At 49.8% G+C, this 23,269-nt stretch overlaps 1 protein-coding gene across 3 annotated transcripts in view; it reads right to left on the bottom strand.

Moving 5' to 3' along the window:
- Positions 1-3,570: 3,570 nt before the first annotated feature.
- STX3 (syntaxin 3) overlaps positions 3,571-23,269 on the bottom strand; it is a 41,442-nt gene continuing 21,743 nt past the window's right edge. For 2 of the 3 annotated variants that reach the window (XM_030333483.1, XM_030333482.1), the window contains exons 3-11: positions 17,352-17,451; positions 15,542-15,616; positions 14,461-14,528; positions 12,335-12,443; positions 11,200-11,273; positions 10,912-11,046; positions 9,118-9,228; positions 7,524-7,637; positions 3,571-5,292 (exon numbers count right to left, since the gene is read on the bottom strand). In XM_030333483.1, coding sequence (XP_030189343.1) covers positions 7,554-7,637; positions 9,118-9,228; positions 10,912-11,046; positions 11,200-11,273; positions 12,335-12,443; positions 14,461-14,528; positions 15,542-15,616; positions 17,352-17,451 — 756 coding nt within the window. In that variant the 3' untranslated portion in view covers positions 3,571-5,292; positions 7,524-7,553. The remainder of the gene's footprint in view (positions 5,293-7,523; positions 7,638-9,117; positions 9,229-10,911; positions 11,047-11,199; positions 11,274-12,334; positions 12,444-14,460; positions 14,529-15,541; positions 15,617-17,351; positions 17,452-23,269) is intronic. The other variant, XM_030333481.1, reaches the window with a different exon arrangement.

Below are 23,269 nucleotides of genomic sequence, written 5' to 3'. Positions count from 1 at the left end.
CTTCTCATTGGTCATTCCTAATCCTTAAATGGTCAAGAGGCTGGCCTGTTAGGGGGTCTGGTTCTCCCCAGCTGTAAGATGAATGTCTTCAGGGCTGAAACATCCTTCCATCTCCCACCTCCGTTATAAGTTGGACTTAGTATCTGTATGGGTTTCCCTGCCGTCTGAAAGTTTGCTTCATATCACTTCGCTTTTACCAAAGACCTTCATTAGTAACTGTTTTTTCTCGAACTGGAAGAAATCCGAAGAGGATTTTCACTCTCACAAAATGGTAATTACTTGGCTGTACATTTCTTCAGCTTAGGAACGCTCTACTTTCAGACAGTGGGGAATTCTGTACTACCTGTTACATGTACACGCTTCAGGAGCAAGTTGCTATGATATTTACTAGTTAGAAACATTTTTGGAAAATCAAAGAAAGAAACAGTGGGACACACATTGTTTGATTGAACAGATATTTATTTATGCCCAGCTACCCATCTCTCAATCCTGGAAGGCAAAGGGAGATGTTGGACAATAAGATAAGGAACGTAACCTTTGCCTTTTAACACAAGAACTAATAGAAGTTGAAGTTGGCCTTTCTAGGTCTGAAGTTCTCTGAGGAGGGCCAGTGATGTGTCCCTGTAGGTTCTAGTACAGTGCACGTGCCACACAGCACTCAAATATGCTGGATGAATAAGGGCCCCGTGTGTTAAATCCCCATGTTGCCACCTCCCTGTCTGTCCTTAACAAGATTCATCTAGTTTTCAGAGCTAGCCGGCAGTTTTCTAACCCCTGTTCAAACTAAAAGAACTACAAATAGATATAAATGGTAAGCCATGTGCTTTGGAAAGTGGGTAGAAAACAGCACACTGACTTGAATTGTCAGTTTTTGATCCCACCTTCTTAAAACGTTAAGATCTCCAGCAAAGAAAATAATTTACTGTCAAAGTTACAAATATATCTAAATAGTTACATGGTTCTCAAGAGTTGAACACTGGTTTTTAATGTATTTTTAGTGACCCTCTTGTAATTACAGTAAAACCTTGGTTTGCGAGCATAATTCATCCCAGAAACATGCTTATAAGCCAAAGGTATATCAAAGCGAATTTCCAGAGCCACTGGCTCAGTTGTGATCATGTGATGTTTGGCATCATGTACTACTCCTATCACAAGACGTCGCTCGTTTATCAAGTTAAAATTTATTAGAAATGTTTGCTCATCTTGTGGAACACAGAACAAGTTTCTTGCAGTCCAAGGTTTTACTGGTACTAAATTGCATTAGAGAACACATCTAAACCTTGAATTGGGACCAGTGTTTGGGACAATTTTGTACACACATTGCTGGCCGACTAAACTAGCAACACAGAGCACATAAATAATGCAAGTGGTAGGCTGCTGTCACCTTTCTGACCTGACACGTCATCTCTGTTACCGTTCACAGAACACGGTGCTGATTGTCGGGAGTTCATAGTATAAACCTTTTTTGTTGTTGTTTGGGGTCCACCTTGAGTTCCTGAACCCCAATCCTGGGGCCAGCCGATCTTCGCAGAATAAGAGACTGTCTGTGGAACTCCATCACCACCCATATAAAAGGACTTTATATGTCACCGAAATAGGAGGCCTGTTGTGCAGAAGTGTGAATCAGCCCATTTCTAGGCATGTGCACACAGCATCTGATACATAACCCGTTTACCACTGATGCCTTAAAAGGTTTCAGAGTGAGACCCAAGGACTCATCCATGAGCTGAAATCAGAGCTTAATTACAGGTAATTAAGTCAACTGATACTTGAACATCTGTAAGTGGCAGGCACTGTGCTAAGCACTAGGACGCTGCCGGTGAGCAAGACCCGTATGGCGCCTATGGTTAGACAACCTTCACTTTAGACGATTAGACCCTGAAGAAGGAAGTAGACGCAGGTTGGTCAAAGGTGAGGCCTAGAAGAACCTGAGGGGCCTGGTGTTGATCAAAGAGAAAATGAGATCCTGATGAGCGGGGAGTGCACCATTTTCTGCCTCTGCAGCACTGGCTGTTCTATTTCCCGAATAGGCACCTGTTCTCAGCCCCACAGCCCTTGCCTACCCAGCTGCCTGCCGCTGTGCTCCCTGTTCCTCCAGCCCTGCCCGCCCCTCCCTCCCAGCTCCGTACTGTCTGAAGTCTAGCTTTGCTAACGTGTAATGGGTGGTTGGATGACGCCCTGTGTCATAGGTCTCATCATGGAAAGAGGGGTAGCTGTGAGGAATCTGCAGTGGAGAGGTGATGGCACCACAGAGGTGGAAGAAGGATTAGAAACTCCGGCTGAGGCTCCATCGGTGAGGACTGAAGGAGACAACAGAAACGGAGGGGGAAGAAATTCACAGATTATAAACAGGATGCTAGAAGCCAGGATCACCAAGTCCTTCCTCAGCGAGTCTGCACTAACTTGTTACTCGGGGTTTACTGGCTGGCTCTCTTCTAAAGAGTTCGGGGTGCTTTTAATGCAAGAACTAACTCTCCTCCAGCCTTTCCCAGACACCACAGCCCAAACCGCTGCAGGGAAGCAACATCCTTCTATGAAGCATCCTGAACACAGCGTTCGTTCTGCTACCAGACCCGGTTTGGAACAGCTTGCCACCTTCTGTCTCCCCGTCTACTGCCAACCCATTATTCACCCATTTTTCTCTTTACAAAGCATTTCTTTCCTGAGTTTTCTCCAGCCTTTATCTAGTTCAGCACCTCATCCCACCCAGATTTGGGGCACCTGGTGACAAATGACAAAACCCCGAGGACACCAGAGTTTCAAGTAAGTGAGAGTAGGTCTGACCCTCCCCACAGATGGCTCACCTTGTTTAGGCAAATATGCCCCCAATGGTAGAAGCTAAGATGATCGCAAGGATGATACAGCAGATCATGATCATGATCTTCTTCTGCTCGTCCACACAAGGAAAGAAAAAGCATGTGAGCAACAGCGTCCACGTGCAGACACAGCCACAAAAGAAGGGAGACAAAAGCGGATCCGGGCACGGTGGAGGATGAGAAGGGAAAGGAAGATGGATCTGGCTTCTAGAACCCAGGGTGTTAACAGAAGCATTGCTTTCGGGGACAGATTCAAAATTAGATCAACAGCAATCTCCAGGGATGTTTGGTGCGTATGTCTCTGCCTTCTAGATCCCATCCCGTCGCACCAGAGTTCTCCTGTCTCCTGGAGCCAGATACTCATGACGAGTGAACCAAATTATGGTGGGCAGGGAGCAGCTTAAATGTGAAACTCAAATACAGTTACATTTCATTCTTTGAGAGGTACACCATCTTCAAAATCTGAGACTTTTGGTCCATCTGGTCCAGCACATGGTTGAAAAAGATTTTAACCCCTTTCCAAAGCCTAAACAAAAACCACCACGTGGTGGCACCCGGCCACTGTTTTGCAGGGAAAGAGAGGCAGAACTGTTTCACAATCAATATAAAGTCATTTATTTTTAAATTATCAATAAAATAATCAACTTTACATTAAAAAAAAATACAACAACAACAAAAAACCCCTTCACTTGTATTAAACTAAGCCCCAGGCCTCAACAAAGGCCTGTGATTAGAGCTTGTCTGCCCTAGTTGCTGGAGCCAGTCTGCTGTTCGACTTCATAGCCACGGGCAAGAGGGCATCCCCGTGGCTCTGTCTGAGTGCTGGGCAATGACGGAGTAAGTAGCCTTTGCAGAGGAAGCCAAGGGGCTGTGCCTGCATTAGGGTGCTCTCCCTATCCTAGAAAGTCAAGGCTGAAATATAAATCAGGGAGACTGGCAGGGACTGGGAATCTAAGGGGCACCGTCACTAGAAAATTACCTGGCTGTTGCTTCCCTCCATGACAAGAACTGGGGGAGACCAAGAACCTGTCAAGCTTGTCAACCTGGTAGTGGACGAATTACTCGGTAGTCCCTGATCTCCCCCAACTGACTCAGCCCTGACAACAGGATCATCCAAAGGCCACATGAATGATCTCAGATTGCTATGGGATATTCTCAGGACAAGCCTCATCAAGGCACTGGTGGGAAGAGGTACCAAAACTTGTCACACCTTCTGTCTGCTAAGCAGAATAACTTAACGGGGTCAACTTAGTCCCTACCCCAGAGATCCATGATCGTCCCAGTACTCATCCATAAAACAAGGTTTCTAAATGACACGGGAAGATATTTCTACTCTGATTCATTTGCAGATAAGCAAATGTCTCTTACCTAATTTTTAGCCTAGCTCAAGGTTATTTTTTTTTTTTTGAGGTTATAATATCCTCCATTTCTAGTTTCCTACTTCCTGAGAGACATGGGCATATATGTATATATATATATCTCACACACCTGGTTATAAAAATACATCTGGAATACATGAAATGAGTGACTGTATATTCGCACCAGTCTTGATCATTTCCAGAGCCTGAGACTCAAGCACCTGTCCCTGGCCCAATTTTAAGTGCCTGGTTATTTCTGGCCTCAAGGCAATGGCTTCACAAAGCTTCACTCCAATGGAGAACAGCCAGTTTCCAAGAGTTCGATATGGGAAACAAATATCCCATACCCTTAATCTTTACAAATGGTAACCTCATCGTGGATCATCTAGGATCATCATGGTGCCCCCTTGAGTAAACACGAGAGATTACGACATAAAGATTGAAATTGGTCACCAAGCTGAACATACTAAGAGCTTAATTTAAGATTGAATTTCAAATAAGTCAGCTTCTAAGACCAAAACGACATCTGCCAGTTCCTCATATTTTCAAGATGTGGGGACAAGAAATTGTAAGGACTGAGATCCTGCCAAGTGGAAGGCTCAAGTCAAGTCTTATTGTTGCCACACTTGGAAGAATCCCTTTGCTTTGTTAAAGATGCCCCCCTAAAAAAATACACTGCAATTTCTGGGAGAATACTCCATGAGGTAGAAAATACAGCACCTTGAGAAGGTTTTGAATAGGCTTTCCAAGGTGCAAGGCATAATTTGACACATTCAGAGGAAAGAAAGAGAAGCTGGGGTGGTTTGCACAGTCCAGGAGAGAAGGCACTTCAGAGTTGGGGCAGGAGAAGGTTTTGAGGAGAACTCAGGATCGCATCAGGTAGATTAGCTTCATCCGGGCTAAACTGTTTGCTGGGTCAGGTCCAAGGACGGTTACAAGGAGACAAGGGGACAGGTCCCACTCTCTCAGGAAGGCCATTCAAACTCCATTTCCGTCTGAAGACAAGGGTGGCCACACCAGGCTGGAGTGAAATCGGGTTCTAAGAGAGGCAGGGGAAGGAGGAGCTGATCAGTGCACAGGATGATGGTGGAGAGCAACATTAAGACTCAGTCACAAACCTAGAAGGTGGAGACGAAAAATCAGACAAAACCGCAAAAAGGAGGGCAATGGTGAAGTCAACGCGAAACCTGAGAAATCCGGTAGACAAACCCCTGAGATGGGACCTGGGACTAAATCTCCTATTGTAAAAGAATCAAAAAGCCATATTATGCAAGGGAAAAATAAACCTCTGGGCCTTTTATAATCTTTCACACAGGCTGTCACATTCCCATCAAAGGACTTGCCAGAGGGAGGCCAAGTCACTCCATGAAAACACCTGTTCTATCTACAGGGCCCTCATTAGCACCTTTCAGATACAAGTTCCAGAACTTGAATCTTCTTCTCCATTACTCCCCTACTCCCCACTTGTCTTACACAGTGAAAAGAACAAAGAGAAATTCAGGGGTCATCGTGGCTGTTCCATCTGAAGAGCTGAGTAGGCTTGGGTGAGTTTCCTAACTTCTCTGAGCTTCAGAGTTTCCCATCTGAAAATGGGGATAATGTTACTATCCTAGAACAGTACCTGGCACACAGTTGGGGAATATAAAAATAGGCTGTCTTCCCTCCCTCCTGCCCCGAGACCTCTTGTCCTCAGGCCACATGGATGGGGGGAGGGTGTCCAGACCTAAGCAGCAGCCAGTCCTGACTTTATGGAATACACTACAATAAGCAACCCGACACTGCTCAGCAACGCAGATAAGTCAACTAAACACAATACGTGAACTAGTCTCCCCCTTTAAAAAGGATTCATTTACGTTCTCAAGATGAAGTTGATGTTTAGTGCTATAACCATCTCTCTTCAAGATCCTGTGGTCACACCTCACAAGGGGTCTCGAGACCCTTTTGAGACCCACTGAAGCCAAAATAAAGAAGAGGGTCGGCTCTGGGTGCCAACATGGAGGTACGTGTCAGGTATTTAAAAGATTGGTATCTAGTACCTCAGCAACGCAACTTCTCTGAATTCATCAAAGAGAAAATAGAAATGCGAGAAATAGAGGTTTGTCATACTGTTAGTTGTCGCTAAATAGTAATAACAAACCTCCAACTTTGGGGAAATAATAACAAATTGAGAGTGTATTCACAATCTTGTGTTGAAAATTAGATTTGTGGAGAGATCTCAGTGATGCGGAATGAGGCATACGATTTTTTAACTGGATCTAAAACCAGAGATAATACGGTCTAAGCCGTGCGAAACCACGTCTGAACGTGTACGTGCCAGAAGGCTATGAGCAATGACACTAAAAGTTCATTCTGTTCACCTTTTCTGTTTTATAGGGTTTGTTTGTTTTTAACAATACATCCTACATTTTATTCGGAAAAGTAATATTTAAGAAGTCACAGAAGTGTTAACAGTCCCAACAACGAGATCATTGTTGTTATATCGCCACTATGGACATGAAGCCCTGATTCAGCGGTCAGTTCTATTCTTTCTACCAGACTTTAAAGAAATTAATGTCCTAGACTTTAGACTAACTATCCTCCAAGGCTCTCTGGACTTTGAAGATGAGAAAGAATGGATACCTGGTTTTACAAATGAAGCTAAGATGCCGTAGAGAACCTCCCCCCAGGCCCATCGTCAGCTGTGTGTTCACACCTGGCCCTGGCACTTACTATCTCTTCAAGCCTGAGTGTCTTCGTCCATAAAATAATGGGTAACGATAGTACCTACGTCAGGAGGATGTTATGTGGATTCAAGGACGTGTGTGTAAGGTGTTCAATACATGGTCTGGCACAACTCAACACTCAGAAATGTTAACCGCTATATCATTCAAGATCCAACTGGTCAGTCGGACAAAACCCCGCTGCCCCAAACCCCATTCCAAGGCTTTATTTACACTGAAAAGCATATGGAAAGCAAAGCCCAACATCCATGAGAGTCAGCAAGAATTCAGAAGATAAACCCTGGATCCAGGACACAGATGGCACCCAATTAGGAGCATGCTTGCTGAGCAAAGGGAGCGAAAATGTGGTGCGCGGATGTGCCAGGACAGGTGGTAAGACAAAGAGCTGGGACAGAATCCGCAGGAGAGGAAACCAACAGGAGCCCAGCCCAGAAGAGACTTTTCCCAGGGACCAGAACGCCAGAACAGAATTTTAAGGAGACAAAAGAATGCACAGGCAATCGGAAGTTTGAGAGAGCTCAGTGCGTCCAAGGACAGTCACAAGGGGCAAGCGGTGCCAAGTGAAATCCCAGGCCACTTTCTCAAGAGGGAGCCAATCCAGAGTCCCCGAGAACCTTCCATTTACTTACATTTCAGTGCAGCAGCCACTCAGGCCACCGTTATTTCAGCCCAACGGAAAGTCCAATAATCAACGCTAAAATGCCCAGCAACACAACTACTAGCACAATGATAATTATCAATTTCTAGAGAGAAGGATAAGAGAAACAAAACAAAGCATTATTACAAACAACCCAAAACAGTAATCCATCCAAAACCCAACCCATCTCACCTCTCCGTTGAAAGCATCTTATCGATCCAAATAAGAAGGCTACATCTCTACATAAAGACCTTCTATTAGGATATTTTATATTTCTGAAATTACTTCCTGGCTGGCAAGGCCAGCAGATGGAAATATGGAGCTGCTCTCAGCTCGCACTGCAGTCTTGGACATGTGCACAGATAAAAACAACAACAACAACAACTGTCTCCAAGCAGCTACAGGCCAAGGTATGGCGTGACCAGTTTTTCCTTTTCAAGAAGCGTATGTTTTTGAATAGACCTAATTTCGACCTTCCATCCGTCTTTCCCCTAAAGCACATGCCTGCCCATCAGACCTGATCCAGTGACTGGGGATCAGAAAGCGTGATTACAGTCCTGTTGTGAGCCAGCCTGGATTCATCATGTAAAATAACTTCCCAGCTCCCTGAATCCTTGCACAAGCAATAGGTAAAGTTGGAAGGAAATCAAAGAACTGAAGAACCAAAGTGTCAGAGCCCAGGAGAAAGAGAAAAGAACAGCCTACAAAGCACAAGCCACCAGAGATGGCTACCACAACAGGCAGAGAAGCTGAGAAGTCCTCAAGCAACAGGGGCACTGAAAGAGGGAGAAATGCACTGGTATGGTGGGAACAGCGTGACTGGAATCTGACTTTGAATCCCACTCCTGCACTTACTAGGTGGCCCGAAGCCAACTATTTAACCTCTGACCCTCAGCTGTTTCATGTGTAAGTAGAAATAATAGGTGCTCCGTAAGAGAGGAGGTAATGTTACATGGCGATCAGCACAGCACTGGGTTCATGGCAGAGAGAAGGGGGTGGGGGTGGAGCCTGGTTAACGGAGTGGAAGAGGGCAAACAGGTTTCTGAAGAACAGAGGAGTCAAGTGTGACACCTGAAAGGAACAGGAGAAGTCTAGCAGCCACACCGGGGCAATGCGTCCACCCTACAGAACGGCCTCCAAGTACGGGTTCTTGGGTAGAGAGTACGTGAGCCAGATCCATGCAAGAAACACCGGGGGAAGAAGGGCAGCTAGCTACTCTCAGGGAAAGGCTGGCGTAGGTGTTGGGAGGAGGCCAGGACACAGAGGGAAGGCACGGGCTCAAGGACACGGGTGCGGGTGCGGAGGACCAGAGAGAGGAGAAGCAAGCCAGACCGGTGGGGACTGAGGCGCTCACCCTCCGAGCTTCACTCTGATACTTGACAGCCTTTTTGGTGTCTGCCACGGCCCGTTCCACAAAGCCCACAGACTGGTCCATGTTGTTCTCGATACGGTCAATCATGGCTCCCTTTCCCCGGATGCAAGAGGTGGTGGCAGCAGAAACAGAGACAGGGACAGAGAAGAGAGAGAGAGCGAGAGACCGCGAGCAGAATGGACTTTCTTCTCTGAAGGCAGTGGGACAGTCTCACCTTCCGGGCCTGACCCTGGTACTTCACGGCTCTTTTAGTTTCTTCCCGTGCCTTCTCCACATGGTCCACTGTGTGCATGACATTCAGCTCTATGTTATCTAGCATCTCTCCCTGAGAAGAACGGACATGAGTCACGCCCCATAAACCCACCCCAGGACAGTCCTAGCTCACGTGGGGGAGGGAAGCATCCAGAAACCTTCTGTGGGGCACACATTCACATTTCCCATGGGAAGACCTAGGGGTCTCCGGTCCTTGGTGGTGGTCACTCATTCAAGCAACACTCTGAATGACTCCTGTGGAGCAGGTGCTGCCCGGGACACCTGTAGTACACCATCCAGATGCCTGGTAACTATGGATCTCACAGATCCCACCCCCGCCATTTTGTTTTTAACTGAGCATGTGAGGAGAGGAACCAAAATGACAGTATTTTCGGGCATAACTGGGATGCTGGCCTCTTGCTGGTCATGTAGATCTGAGCCAAGTTCATTTGGCCTGAGGCAAGTTTGCTGACTACTGCTGCAGAACAGTGCTGGCAAAAAATAGTTGCTCAGTAAATATCCAAGGTGGGAATGTTTGCTTTCTCCAAGAGATACTCCCGGGCCCCTTAAGTGACAGATATTGGGTTTACCTAAGATATTTGGTTACATGTTAGATCGACGTGGCTATGGAGGGACAGTGGTCTCTGAGCGAGATTCCCAACCATCTCTCAGCTGTTACTTCCCGACAGGGAAGTTCGGTGACTCGCATTAATTCTGGGCATCTTAGGATGGGAACGCCCCTCACCTATCTAGACCTTCCCCAACCTGACCCGTTGCTTTACGGCACTCTGTAAACACAGAAAGGCACTCACCATCACTTGACTCTCAAACCAATTCCTCAGCAAGGCCGCGAGGGGAGAAAAAAGAAGAGTGGGGATGGACGACGCACTTAAGGAATGGTCTCAAAGGCCAGAGGGGGCGGAGGAAAGAAAGGCACCTGGGCCCCGAGCAGGGACCGGCCTTCGAAAACCAGCCAAGCAGTGCCCGGGCTTCAGTTAGGTTTTGCAGCCCTCCCACAAAGGACGCGGGCCTCCATCCCTTCCAGGTGGCAGGGCAGCTGGAAGTTCATGGTAACACGGCGCATCTGGACACCGTGGTCGCCAGGACCGGCAGGCACCTGACCATGCGTGGAACCAGCGCCACACGCAGGTGTGACAGGCTGGCAGCCTGAGCAAGGACACCCAGGGACAGAATAAGCCATCAGACCATGAGTATTCCAAGTCTTCCTATGAACATTATTCTCCTGTTGCTTCGTTCATTCCCTTATCTGCTCTTGTTCCTTAGCAAAAAGTACCAAAATATGGGGGGGGTGGGGGGGGACATACAAAAGAAGACACAAAAATGGACAAAAATTAAACCCTCTGGCAAAGCTAACTTTTCGCTGTGAGGTGGCAGAATGACCCTGTCTTCAGTGTCACCAGTGAAACAGTTCGTACCCGGAGGCTGTTCTAAGGCACCCTCACCAAGAACCCACATCTCCAGTTAGAAGAGAAAACAGGGGATGCTGAGGCTGGACCGCATCAAGGCCCCTAGTAAGTTTAAGTGACTGTGAGGCCGAAGGAGCAGCAAGAGTGACGGGGCTGACGGGGCACTCGGGGGGGCGTTCCTGGCCTGGACACTGGGATTCTGTTCCTCCATCATGCGAATTCCCGAGGACTCCCCCACTGCACCCCGGCCGGTGTTCTGGTCCCCCCACTTCTCAGGAGTGCCTGAGCTTCCCTCCCTCGCCCCACGGGGGTGCCCGCTGCCCGGTTACCTGATTCTCCACCAGCATGGCGATGTCCACGAACATGTCATGAAGCTCCTTGATGCTGCTCTCCAGCCTCACGATGTCCTTGTGCCGCCCCTCGATCTCGCTGAGGGCTTGCTTCGAAATCTGAGAGTCGATGATCTACAATGGGCCACACAAAGGCCGACTGTCAGCCCACGCCCTGGCCAGAGGCCCCCACCCCCCTGCACCTGCAGCCCTGCCCTTGCCAACCGCACGGAGCCCCACGGCAGCCTCCCTCGAGAGGGGCGTGCACCCCAGCTCCCGGACGCTCACCCCAGAAGTGAAGATGGCGGGGTTCCCACTCTCCAACATCTCCTCCAACTCCTCATCTGTGGTCTTTTTGCCGGCTTTAGCACAAAAGAGGTAGAGCGTCAAATGTGAGACCAAAGCACACCACTGCAAAAGTTCCCTGAAAACCAGGAACGCGGTGACTTCACTCTGAAGACCGTGGCCTTTACAACACACCCCTGGGAGCCCCTGATCGTCTTGCTTCTGATTTCTCCCCTAATCCAGTCCAGCCTTAGCATTATGGGCGATTACCTTCCTAAAGCACGTATCTGACCACAGCCCTTCCTAGCTCAGAAAGCTGACCGGCCCGTTCGCTGTACCTCAGAGGCCCAGGAGCCGGTCCCTGGCCACAAGCCCTCCCTCCTGCACCTGACCCCACACAGCTACTCCCAAGGGTTCCCTCTCCCCAGGATGGACAACCTCTCACCCCCGCTAAACACATGTGCTTTTCTCGGACCCCTTCCTGGTCCACACCCTTCCTCCACTTAGAGCCGGTGGCACCCTGCAACGCCCTGAGTCCTTGATGGGCACGGCTGTCGGGATCAGTCTATTCCTCGCAGCACCCGGCACCACATTCTGATCTCATAAATGTTCTTTGCTGTCAAAGAGACGACAAAAAGAGGGGCGCCTGGGTGGCTCGGTCCGTTAAGCGTCCGACTCTTGATTTCGGCTCAGATCATGATCAAACGGTATGGGGGTTCGAGCCCCACATCAGGCTCTACACTGACAGCATGGAGCCTGCTTCGGATTCTTTCTCCTTTTCTCCCTGCCCCTCCCCCACTCGTGCTCGCATGCTCTCTCTCTCAAAAATAAACATTAAAAAAGACAGAGAGACAGAGACAACAAAAAGATATCATGAGTCCCTAGGAGACGCCACGAATAAATGCTGGCGCCCACAAGGGCCAGAGGACCAAGCCTGACAAGCACCATGCCACCCACAATGCTGCCCCAGGGACGCCAGTGCCCCAACACCTCTCCTGGGCTTGAGTGCAAAATACGGGGCGGGGCGGGGGGGGCAGCCACTGGCAGGGGTGCTGCCGCTCGCTCCCTGGGGTCTCCCGACTTGGGATGAACAGCCAGGTGGCAGGGAAAGGTGAAGGGACATGCGCCAAACACGTACTGATTTCGAGCTGCCGCTGGATTCGCCCTTTGCTGCGTTCACGGAAGTCCACCTGAGCCTCGTTGTATTTGGTCATCACCTCCACAAACTTCCGGGACAGGACAGAGTGCTGTGGGAACCATGCCAAGTGCGGTAAGCCCCCAGGAGCTGAAGGTCGGGGAGCCCCCACGGCGGCAGAGCCCACGTGCCCAGCCCCGCGTGGCTGTCTTGGCAACACTGGATTTGGAATCAGCGGAGCAGGTATAAGGCTCAACGTTCCGCTTTCCTCACTCACACCATCGGAAGGGTCTGCCGACCCTTCCAGTTCACCTGCCCTGCTGACCTCGCATGGTAATCATGGGGCCACAGGACAGCCCTGCATCCACACGACTTGCCACCACCCGGGCTTGCTTCCTAAAGCTGCCAGACTCCCTTCCTGCATCCAACACCTGCCCAAATCCTTGAGTTCTTACCCAACCTGACCTCCCTAACGTCTCCCGCTTCCTGCTCAAAGCATTCGCTCCACAGCACTGGGTGTCTGCGTTCAAATCTTTACCATAACTTTTATTCCTTGCCCAACTGTCCACATCAAGGCCTACTGGCTTCTCCTGTGCAAAACCACCAGTATTTGTACCCTTTGCAAATGCATACTACCGGCACGCATATTCAGACCAGAATCACTGCAGAAGCCCAGCAAGAGACCCACCGGCCTCTCGCCCCATCCCCACTCTGGTCCAGCTTTCAGGAGGTCCCCGGACTATCTCCTAAGAGACTACAAGCTGAAGCAAATGCACACAGGCTACCTGATCATATCCAGGTTCCCCAGGCAGGTAGGTATTCAGAGGCCTCTGGACCACAGAGCCACATCCTCTATCAAAACCCCGCAGCCACTCGCCCACAACCAGCTTTTCTCTCCAGACGGGCTGTTCTCTCCATGCCAGCCCCTCCTCCCCGCCCCACCACCGTCACCACCCCTACTGATACTAACACACCCCTCACTCCCGCCCCTCCCCAGGGCCTGTCCACACACCACTCTTGCCCATCCGAGGCCCAGCTGCTCTGGCTGCCCCCAATTCTCCCCGAGCTCTGAGGACGCTGAGGGCACCACCCATTTCACTGTGTTCTCACACTGCCCTCCTGCTGGGTCCTTGGTGATAGCTTCCTTGGGCCACCAGAATGTCAGGCCTGTTCTTTAAGGACAAGGAGCCTCAGTCCACACTAGACAACTAACGACTGACCATCTTTATAGAGAAGACCTCAGGGGGCACCTGGGTGGCTCAGTCGGATGAGCATCCGACTTTGGCTCAGGTCACAATCTCGCGGTTCTTGAGTTCAGGACCCGCGTCAGGCTCTGTGCTGACAGTTCAGAGCCTGGAGCCTGCTTCGGGTTCTGTGTCTCCCTCTCTCTCTGCCCTTCCCCCACTCGTGCTCTGTCTCTGTCTCTCAAAAATAAAGATTATAGAGAAGACCTCAGTTTCCTCTCCTGTAAAACAGGAGGTGCACTAAATCTGGAGCTGTGCCCTGTGGGAGCGAGTCTTGGGAAGATCTTCGGGGGCCTCCTTAGAGAAGCGGGGGGGGGGGGGGGGGGGGGGGGGCTCCGGCCCCTCCCCTACTATAGCCCGGGCAGCTCTCCTTCACCAGTTCTTCAAAAGGAGTCCAAATAAGAATTGTACTTTAGGGCACCTGGGTGGCTCAGTCAGTTAAGTATCCGACTTCAGCTCAGGTCATGATCTCACGGTTCGTGGGTCCGAGCCCTGCCTCAGGCTCTGTGCTGACAGCTCAGAGCCTGCTTAGGATTCTCTCTCTCTCCCTCTCTCTTCAAAATAAACATTTAAAAAAATAAAATAAAGTAAAACAAACTAAAGTAAAATGAAACAAACTAAAGTAAAATAAAACTAAAACAAAACGAAACAAAACAAAACAAAAGAAAACAAAATAAAACAAAACGAAACAAAACGAAACAAAACGAAACAAAACGAAACAAAATAAAACAAAACAAAACAAAATAAAACAAAATAAAACAAAACAAAACAAAATAAAACAAAATAAAACAAAATAAAATAAAATAAAATAAAATACGACTCCACAGCTAAGAACAAAAAAATTAAGACCGGACAAGACAAGCGTCAGACCAGGGAAAGTCTTACCTGGGATTTCCGAATCCGAAGGTCTGCCGACGACCGCACGTCATCTTCCTCAATGTGCCTCTCCATACCTGCAGGGCAGAGCAAGGCTATGCCAGCAGCACATTGCCCTCGCCCCCAGGAAGCATGCTGCTCGGTGCCCGGCTCCCCGCGCCTCCTCACACCCAGCACACCGAGGGGTGCAAGAGACACCTGCGATCTCGAGACGTCAGCTCACGTGTGAGCCGCAGGCCTTCAGGCCAGGGCCTTCCCTGTACCGGCTCTCGTCTGACTGTATCTCAGCACAGCGGCTCTCAGCAAGAGTCTCCGTCACCGGGAGACTCGGGCTCACATCCTCGCCCCGCCACCCCCTAGCTGCGGGACTCCGGGGAGGCCACGTCCCCTCTCTTAGTGTTCCTGTTCCCTGGTGTGTAGAACGGAGCAAGGACAGTGCCTCCCTCACGGCACCCACGTGCGCAGCAAACGAGAATGTGCACTGTGCTTCGCACGCTCCCCGGCGACTCCCGGAAGCCGCCCCTAACGACCCCCACCTCCACCCGCGAGGACAGGTGTGTGATTTGTTTAGGGGGGAAGAAATATAAATGCTGCCTCCACCCTCTGGCCGACAGTCTGCATTCCCAAACCAACTGGGTGAAAATGCTTTGGGGCCCCAGGGGAACTCCATCTATGACGACGGCCGCACTGAACGAGGGTCTAAACTGAAGGGGTGGGAGGGGGTGGGAGGGCCGTAGACCTGGCCCCCCAAGAAATGTCTGTAGCTGGAAGAATAAGATGTTCTGCACCTAGACAGCACGGGCATTACTGTTCACATGTACGTAGGGGCTGGGGAAACGGGACCGGTAAAGTCAAGGGACGAAGTGGGAGCGTGGAGTCTCACGGCGACTTGGCCGCTGGAAGCATACACCAGTTCTGCTCTTTTTCACCTACTGCCCTGGTTCCGGGACGGGCAGAATTTCTGGGGCAGTGCCCAAGCCACAGGTTGAGGGGGGACGGGTGTATCATCAGGACGAGTTTCGGTCCAGGAGAGCCAGGCCCCGCGGGTAAGAGGGGGGCAGTAGCAGGGGCCGGCCTGTTCCCTTCTTACTCTTCAGTTTGTTCCGGACGTTGTTAGCTCTTTTCTTGATCTCGGTCGTGAGCTGCTCTAGGTCGTCCTTGGTTTCTGGGTAAAACAAAGACCGACAGAATCAGTCAGCAAGACTCCTGGCTTTGTGAGCTATTCCAGGCAACAGAGGAGGTGGGAGCTTTCTCAGAGCAGTCTTTATTTACTGTGAGGTGTTCCCCAGTCATCTGTCACTGGAGTCACAGACAGCTTATTTAAGGGACATTTGCCAGGCACTCTGTCTCAGACCTATAGAATAAAAACACCCAGGGTTGGAGCCTTACAATCTTTTTCACAGGCTTTCCCAAGTAATTCTCTGGCACACAAAATTATGAGCTTCCTTTTTGAGGAAATCATCTGGTTTATCATGACGGCTTCAGCTCAAAGGTAGGAGGGTTTCATGGGACCTCTTGAGGAAAAGGGATTTCAACCAAGGTTCATTGATTTAGGTTCAGACACATATTTATGACATACCTACTATGTGTACGATGCTATTCTAGGATGAATGGAGCAAAGTAAGTATGAGCCATGACTACTCATTCAAGAACCATCCTAGAGGCACCTGGGTGGCTCAGTCAGTTAAGTATCCGACTTTGGCTCAGGTCATGACCTCAGGGTTTGTGAGTTTGAGCCCCATGTTGGGCTCTGCACTGACAGTGTGGAGCCTATTTGGGAGTCTCTGTGTCCCTCCCCTGCTCTCTGCTTTCTCTTTCTCTCTCAAAAATAAACATTGGAAAAAAAAAAAAATCCTTCAGCACCTGCTACAAGCTTAGAACTGAGCTAGATACCCACACATCAGAGAGAAGATATAGATTCTGCCTTCAAGAGGTTCAGGGCCTAGTGGGGGACAAGGGACAAATAAAATCAGCCGTTCTAATGTGCAGTGTGGAGTAAGGTGTAAGGTCTGGCCAAGGTGTGCACAGGGTGTTGGTGAAGAGCCTCTAGCACAGTCTGGAGGGATCTGGAAAGGTTTCTAAAGACAGATGATAGTAAGACCGAGTCTTGACGAAGGAGGAAGTATTCAACAGGCACAAAAGGAGACGAACAGTGGAGTCTCCGGGAGATGGGACCGTATGTAAAAGATGCGAAGAGACAAGAACCATGTGGGGAACAGGTGGAGTTAAGTCTGGCTAAAGTGTGGGTGACATGGGGGAGGGTAGCAGGAGAAAAGGGTGCAGAGAAGGGCAGGCCCATGACCGAGACAAGTCCCATGTGCTCTGCTGAAACGTTCCAGCTTTAACCTTCAGGCACCAGAGAGTCACTGAACAGTTCAGAGTGAAATGACAGAGCGTCTGGCTCATTCCTTGTCCTTAAGGAACCTAAAATACAGCCTGGAACCCTACTGGAAAAACGTGAAAAAGTTTGCCGGGCTGGCGGTAACAGACGGGACTCTCGGGATGGGAGGGACTGAAGCGAGCCTGACCCATTCTGGAACAGCTCAGGGAAAGAAGATGGCCTTGATCTGGCAGGATATGAAAGGGGGCTGGGAAACAGTACCCGCAAAGGCACAGCCATGGGACGGAGATGAGGAACGTGAGAAGCAGGAAGCCTCACCACAGGTCACGAGAGGGACTGGATGGGAGGGGGAGGAGCGTTTGGCCACAAGGATTCAGTGGCCCCGGCCGCGAAGAGAAGAGCTGGGCCGGGAGGGAAGGGAAAGAGGACACGACGTGTGCATAGTGTGCAGTGTGGGCCGGACGCTCCCCGCCCCTCCCAGGAGAGAGGAAAACAGGGCTGGCTCAGCCCCAATGCCAAGGGCCATCGCCAGGCAACTCAGCTCCGAGTAAACGCTCACTTGGCTCAGGAATCGGTGCGGACAGGATGATACTGTAGAGTTTCTTAGCCTCCTCCACGTGCTCTGAGATCTTGTCTATGTTGAGCCGAGTCTCCTCGATCTGGAATCAAAAAGACAACGGCCTTTGTTGGGAGAGGAAGAACACAGCCACAATTGAGAGGAAAGCTTAGCAGAGGTCTCGGGGGAAAGCTGCCCACCTTCAGGGCTCGTGGGGCAACGTGAGGACTAGAAAGTCTTCTGCCGCCCAGGGAGGGCCCCTGGCATGGCCAGATCAACTAACGTCCAGAGCAGTCACCGAAGACCCACACGCCTTGCTCCCGGAGAGGAGCGCGCTGGCCCCCCTGGGATGGGAGGCTGCAGGCCGGAGTCAAGAAGGGCCAGGAAAACCCATGACGACGAGCCGGAGGACGAGGCCCAACACACATCCCATCAGGCAGACCCGTCAGCTGCCCCCAGGACCAGAAGAGCAGAGAGGGAGGATGGGGGGGAGGGAAAGGGGAGAAGGAAAGAAAAGCAGTGAACGGAGAGAACGGATGTAGAGAGTGGAGCGGAGAAGAGATGGAGACGGAGAAAGACACTAAGCACGGCCGCCTCAGGAGACACGGGACCCCCCCGCGTGTGTGTTCTGCTGGAATGCCTCCTACTAGCTGATTCCCTCAGGTGACCAGCCACAGGCCATTTCTGCACACGACTAAGGTTCCTGATCATGCACAGGGTGCACCACAAAGTATTTCCTGTGGCGCTTCATTCCCAGAGAGAGCAGGACCACGAGACGCTCACAAGATCACATCACTAAGTGCCACCCCAGCTCCTGCAAGGCATCATGGCCCCTGCTGATGCGGGAGCACCAGAGAGGCCTCCTCTGTCTACACCCACCAGGTCTAGCCGCCAGGCTTCCAGAAGGTGGGGCCTGTCAGCACTACGACAGTTAAGAAACCTTGTAAAATACCACCCGGTAGGATCTTAACATCAGCGATACCATAAAATGCAACTTGGCGTGTGCTGTCCAGTATGCTTTTCCTCTGGCAAATAATTGACTCGTTTTTGAAATCCTGGTCATTAATCTCCAGATTAAATAGAAAATGGGAAAAACAAAAGTGGACTTCTCTAACCCTCAAATCAGAGCTTTTGCCAACAGAGCTGTGGACTCTGCCCCTCTACAAATACACCGGTCTTGATGAACTGCAGTTTGAGAGTGGAATCACTTCCTGAAAGATGTAGACTAAGGGGCACCTGGGTGGCTCAGTCAGTTAAGCGTCCGACTTCGGCTCGGGTCATGATCTCGCTGTTTGTGGGTTTGAGCCCCGCGTCGGGCTCTGTGCTCACAGCTCGGAGCCTGGAGCCTGCTTCGGGATTCTGTGTCTCCCTCTCTCTCTCTGCCCTACCCCTGCTCACACTCTGTCTCTCTCAAGAATAAACAAACATTAAAAAAAAAAAAAAAGATGTAGAATAAAATGTCAATGTAATCGTATCATCAGGGTATAAATCCAAACCCTAGTAGCTACCCACACTTCTGTGAAGCACTTTAACAGCTGGCAAACCATCCATGGTAGTGCGGAGGACCATCATTCACACGAAGAACGTAAAGGTTAAAGAGGTCATAGGTCACAGGTGATGGTTGGGTGGGTGCTCAAACACGGATGTTTGGATGCTGGAGCTCTCCAGACTCCAACTGGGATGCTCTCTGCTTTACATCTAAGACTTGATCTTTTGACTTTCTGTTCTGTTCCACTTCTAGCAGAACCCCAGACCTACCCAGCTCCACAAAGGGCCCATGCTACCACTTGGGAATGCTGACGGGCTCCAGAGGTGTAGCCACCTCAGAATCAGGCCCTTGGGTGAAGCCAGAAATTGCCACCTTACCCTTCCCTTCATCTCTCACATCAAAACCATGTTCATCAAACCACATTCCCATTTCCATCTCGTGACTGTCTTGCCAAAGGAATTTCACTACATCAAACAGGACTGAGAAAAAAGGCTCTCTAGGATAAAATGCACAAACCACTTTAAAAAGGGTTTAATAGGGGCGCCTGGGTGGTGCAGGTCATGATCCGTGGTTTGTGGGTTCGAGCCCCCCGTCGGGCTCTGTGCTGATGGCTCGGAGCCTGGAGCCTGCTTCTGATATCGTGTCTCCTTCTGTCTCTGCTGCTCCCCCACTCATGCTCGGTCTCTCAAAATCAAAAAATAAATAACATTTAAAAATAAAAAGGGTTTAACACATTTTAACGGTTAACAGACTGTAAGTCCTTGGATTTTGCATGTTCACTGAATTCGCTGTCTTAGAAAATATATTCCAGAATATTATTTCATAAAGTGGAAGAGCATCTAGACCTGAATTTTGGTCAATGGTAGAAAGACGAGATAGGAAGCTGTCAGCTGCCAGGCCTCAAGTTCAGAGTCACTCCAGACATCTGAAGACTGGGCGGCAGGTGGCCTATCCGACCCTGTGGATGAGAGAGCCAGGCCCGGGCTGCTCCAGCCCCAACCTGCCTGTGGGACTTCCCAGCCCGGGGAGCACGGGCACCTGCTCCCACCTCCTCCCTCCTCCACCCAGCGCAGCTGGCTGCCGTCTTCCTCAATCCTCCCCAACCCCACCATCTGGAGGCATTTCAGGGACTCTGATTTAGTACTCCAGTAACTTAGCCAATTCCCCAAATAATCACAGCACCCATCTAGGACTCCAGGATGGGCAACTGGCCAATCACAAAGCTTTCTTCTTTTTCTGAACTCCGGGTCTTTGTTTTTCCTTGGAAGCGCTGGTCTTGCTCCAAGGTGACTTTCTGGGTATTTCATGGTGGCAGCTGCGTGCAATTAATTTCCTGGAGTGCCTTTGCCAGATAACCGAAGAATCATGGCGGGAGGGAGGAAACTAGTATGAGATCTTTTATGAATCTAAAACTCAAGGGCTGTTTGTGTTTCTTCGGGGTTGTTTTAAATATCCTGACATTGCCTTACACAAGGATCTGAACTGATTTAACAAATACACGTGTCAGAAACAAGTTCCTTCAACAGCACTTCTGTGAGGTTGCCAACCACTAGCTCCTTTTCGTGCCTGAGAATACCGCAGCTCATAGGACAGGAACTCCCTCAAGGACGTGCTTCAGAAAGAGGTAGAACCAGGCATCTGTTGGACACCAAACCCTGTCTCGTGAACCAGATATAAAGGCGCAAGGACCACCGATGGGAAGCTCCTCTCTATCTTCTCTCCCGAGTCCCTGCATGCTGAGCCTGTGTCGGGCTAATGCCCACGGTCCACTCCCTGTCTTGTGAGACTGCCTTTCCCTGGGATCACATGCCTTATTCCTTCGTTGTCTAACCAAGGCTCCCTACAAGAGAGCATTATACACCAAGAGCACCCAAGAAATGTTGCTGACTGAGGGAACCAACCGGAAAGTTGTGGTTTTTTAATCACCATGCTCAATTTGCGGCCACTACCTCCTCGGTCAGTGCCCGCTTATTGCAGGTTACATTTTAAAATGTATTTTTCAATGATTTGTCAGTAAGGTGGCCACCCAGGCAGTATAGCTCAGAAAATGTTATAATCAGGGTGCCTGGGAGGCTCTGTCAGTTAATCGTCTGACTCTCGATTTCGGCTCAGGTCATGATCTCTCCATTCATGGGATTGAGCCCCTCGTCAGGCTCTGTGCTGACAGTGCGGAGCCTGCTTGGGATTCTCTCTCCCTCTCTCTCTCTGCCCCTCCCCACTCATGCTCTTGTCTCTCTCTCTCTCAGAAAATAAAGGAAGAAAGAAAGAAAGAAAGAAAAAGAGAAAGAAGGAAAGAAAGAGAAAAGAAAAGAAAAGAAAAGAAAAGAAAAGAAAAGAAAAGAAAGAAAATAAAGGAAAGAGAGCAGAAAAGAAAAAAGCAAAGGAAGAAAATGTTAGAATCAAACAGGCCAGGGTCAAGTTTCAGCTCCACCTCCCAGCAGTTTTGTGACCTTGAACAATCAATCCGCTCACCCCCCACACGCCCCCAGCTCTGGTTCTTGCATCTGTGAAACTGAGGATTATCATATGTCCCACTTCCTAGAGTTAGAAACCTAGATTTCAGACTAAGTTCCCCCTCCTCCCATGATTCTTTGGTTATCTGGCAAATGCACAAAAGAAAACTAATTGCATGTAGCTGCCACCATGAAACACCCAGAAAGTCACCTTAGAGGAAGACCAGTGCTTCCAAAGAAAAACAAAGACACAGAGTATTTTTGTGGGGATAAGATGAGACAATACGCATCAAGCACTTAACACAAAGTACGTGCACACTAAGTACGCCGATAATGAGAATCCCAGGAAAGCCAGCAAATGCTGCCCGCTTACTATGGGCCAGGTGTGCCGCTGTGCCTTCACAAGCACGTCTCACTTAAGCCCCACAGCAGTCCCCAGTGTTAACAACACGCCCCATGATGCTGTCAGCAGCCACCCAAGAAGATCAAGTAGGACAGCCAGTCAACCACTCGTTTGGGTGTTGCCTCGGGGAACCAACAATGATTACTATATTATACTACTCACTACTGTCTAACTGAAAGGAGGGAGTTATTTTCAAGGCATTAATGGCTTCTTCCTTTTGGACCTATGTACCCGGCGGAATCCAATTCGATCACAGAAAGCAAAGAAAGTCCTTCTTTAGAGAAGTGGCAGATTACCGAGGGGGAGGGAGGAAGGCTTTGTCCATTCCACTTAAGAATGAGTCTCTGCCTCCCCTAAGCTCCCATATACTTTGTACCTCTAGTTAGACATTAATTAACTCCTGCATATTTATTTATGCGCCACCCCGTTAAGGTGACAAAGTAAAGGGATTGTAAGGGTCAAATGACTCCTCCTTTTCACAATTCATACACCTTGACTGTTCCCCAAAACTAATAGAATCCCGAACAGTCTCTGTGTTACAAGTTCCCAGCCACATCCTTGTTAATTTGTTTGCGTCTTTGCTCTGGAAAACAAATACACACTCTGGCAAGAAAGAAGGGGCAGAGATGTCTCAGTCCAAGCAACAGAAGTCAAGTGCGTCAAGGGTTTTACGGAGACTAGTGACAAAGCAGTGGAACATCCCATTCACGAATGAAAAGAAATGAACAATCTCAGAGTTATACTGACCAGTGAAAACCAGTATTCTCAGACAATAATCTCAAATCCATTAAGTGCATTTGGGCTTTGCATCACTGAAAACTTGGTCAGGAAAACAACAACCTAGCTATCTCGTTATGTCAGCCAAAATAAGAGAACATGGGGAATTCTTTCCACGGGGACGGGAGGGCCAGGAAGCCAAGCAGAGGATGGTGAGGCACTCTGGAAATGACCAAGAGCAGGGTCACCAGGGCCCAAGGCCAGGGCCCCTCTGATCGGAGCCGGACCACAGTGGAGTTGCCCAGCAGAACAGGCCCCATGGAGACAGGGTCTACCCAGCAAAAGTTGAGCCCACGGAGAAGACATGTCTGGGGAAGAAAACCAGGGCCTCCTCCCTCCTCCTAGAGTCTTCCGCCAGCGTGTCCCCTACATCAAACACACCAAAGCCAGCTGGCAAGGGAACATGGGGAATGAGTTCCCTGCAGTCCCGAGCAGAGCACAGGAAGGGCGGGGGACGGGCCTGAGAGCAGACGAGCACGTGACTGGCAAGAGCTTCGTGCTGCCTAACGAAGGAACCCAGACTCACGGAACCAACCAGCCCACCTACCCACCAAATACTCCACCTGAAGAAGGAATGAGAGAGTTCTTAACCTGTTAGATTTGACTCGATGCCTTGCCTTCCATGTGTTGTTCACTTTGAGGGTCTTTGTTCTAACAAAAATCAAGCCTACGCAGAAGGGTCTCTGCTTTCACAGCTGCTCCCCTCCCAGTTCATCTAAGCAGGCACTGCCCCGCCCCCCGAGGCGCCACCACACCTTGATCGCACACTCTCACCTGTCCCAGCCCTGACTCAGTGCCC

Source organism: Lynx canadensis, chromosome D1, assembly GCF_007474595.2.
Source record: "Lynx canadensis isolate LIC74 chromosome D1, mLynCan4.pri.v2, whole genome shotgun sequence".
NCBI classification, from domain to species: domain Eukaryota; kingdom Metazoa; phylum Chordata; class Mammalia; order Carnivora; family Felidae; genus Lynx; species Lynx canadensis.
This window is presented reverse-complemented; position numbering and strand designations above follow the sequence as displayed.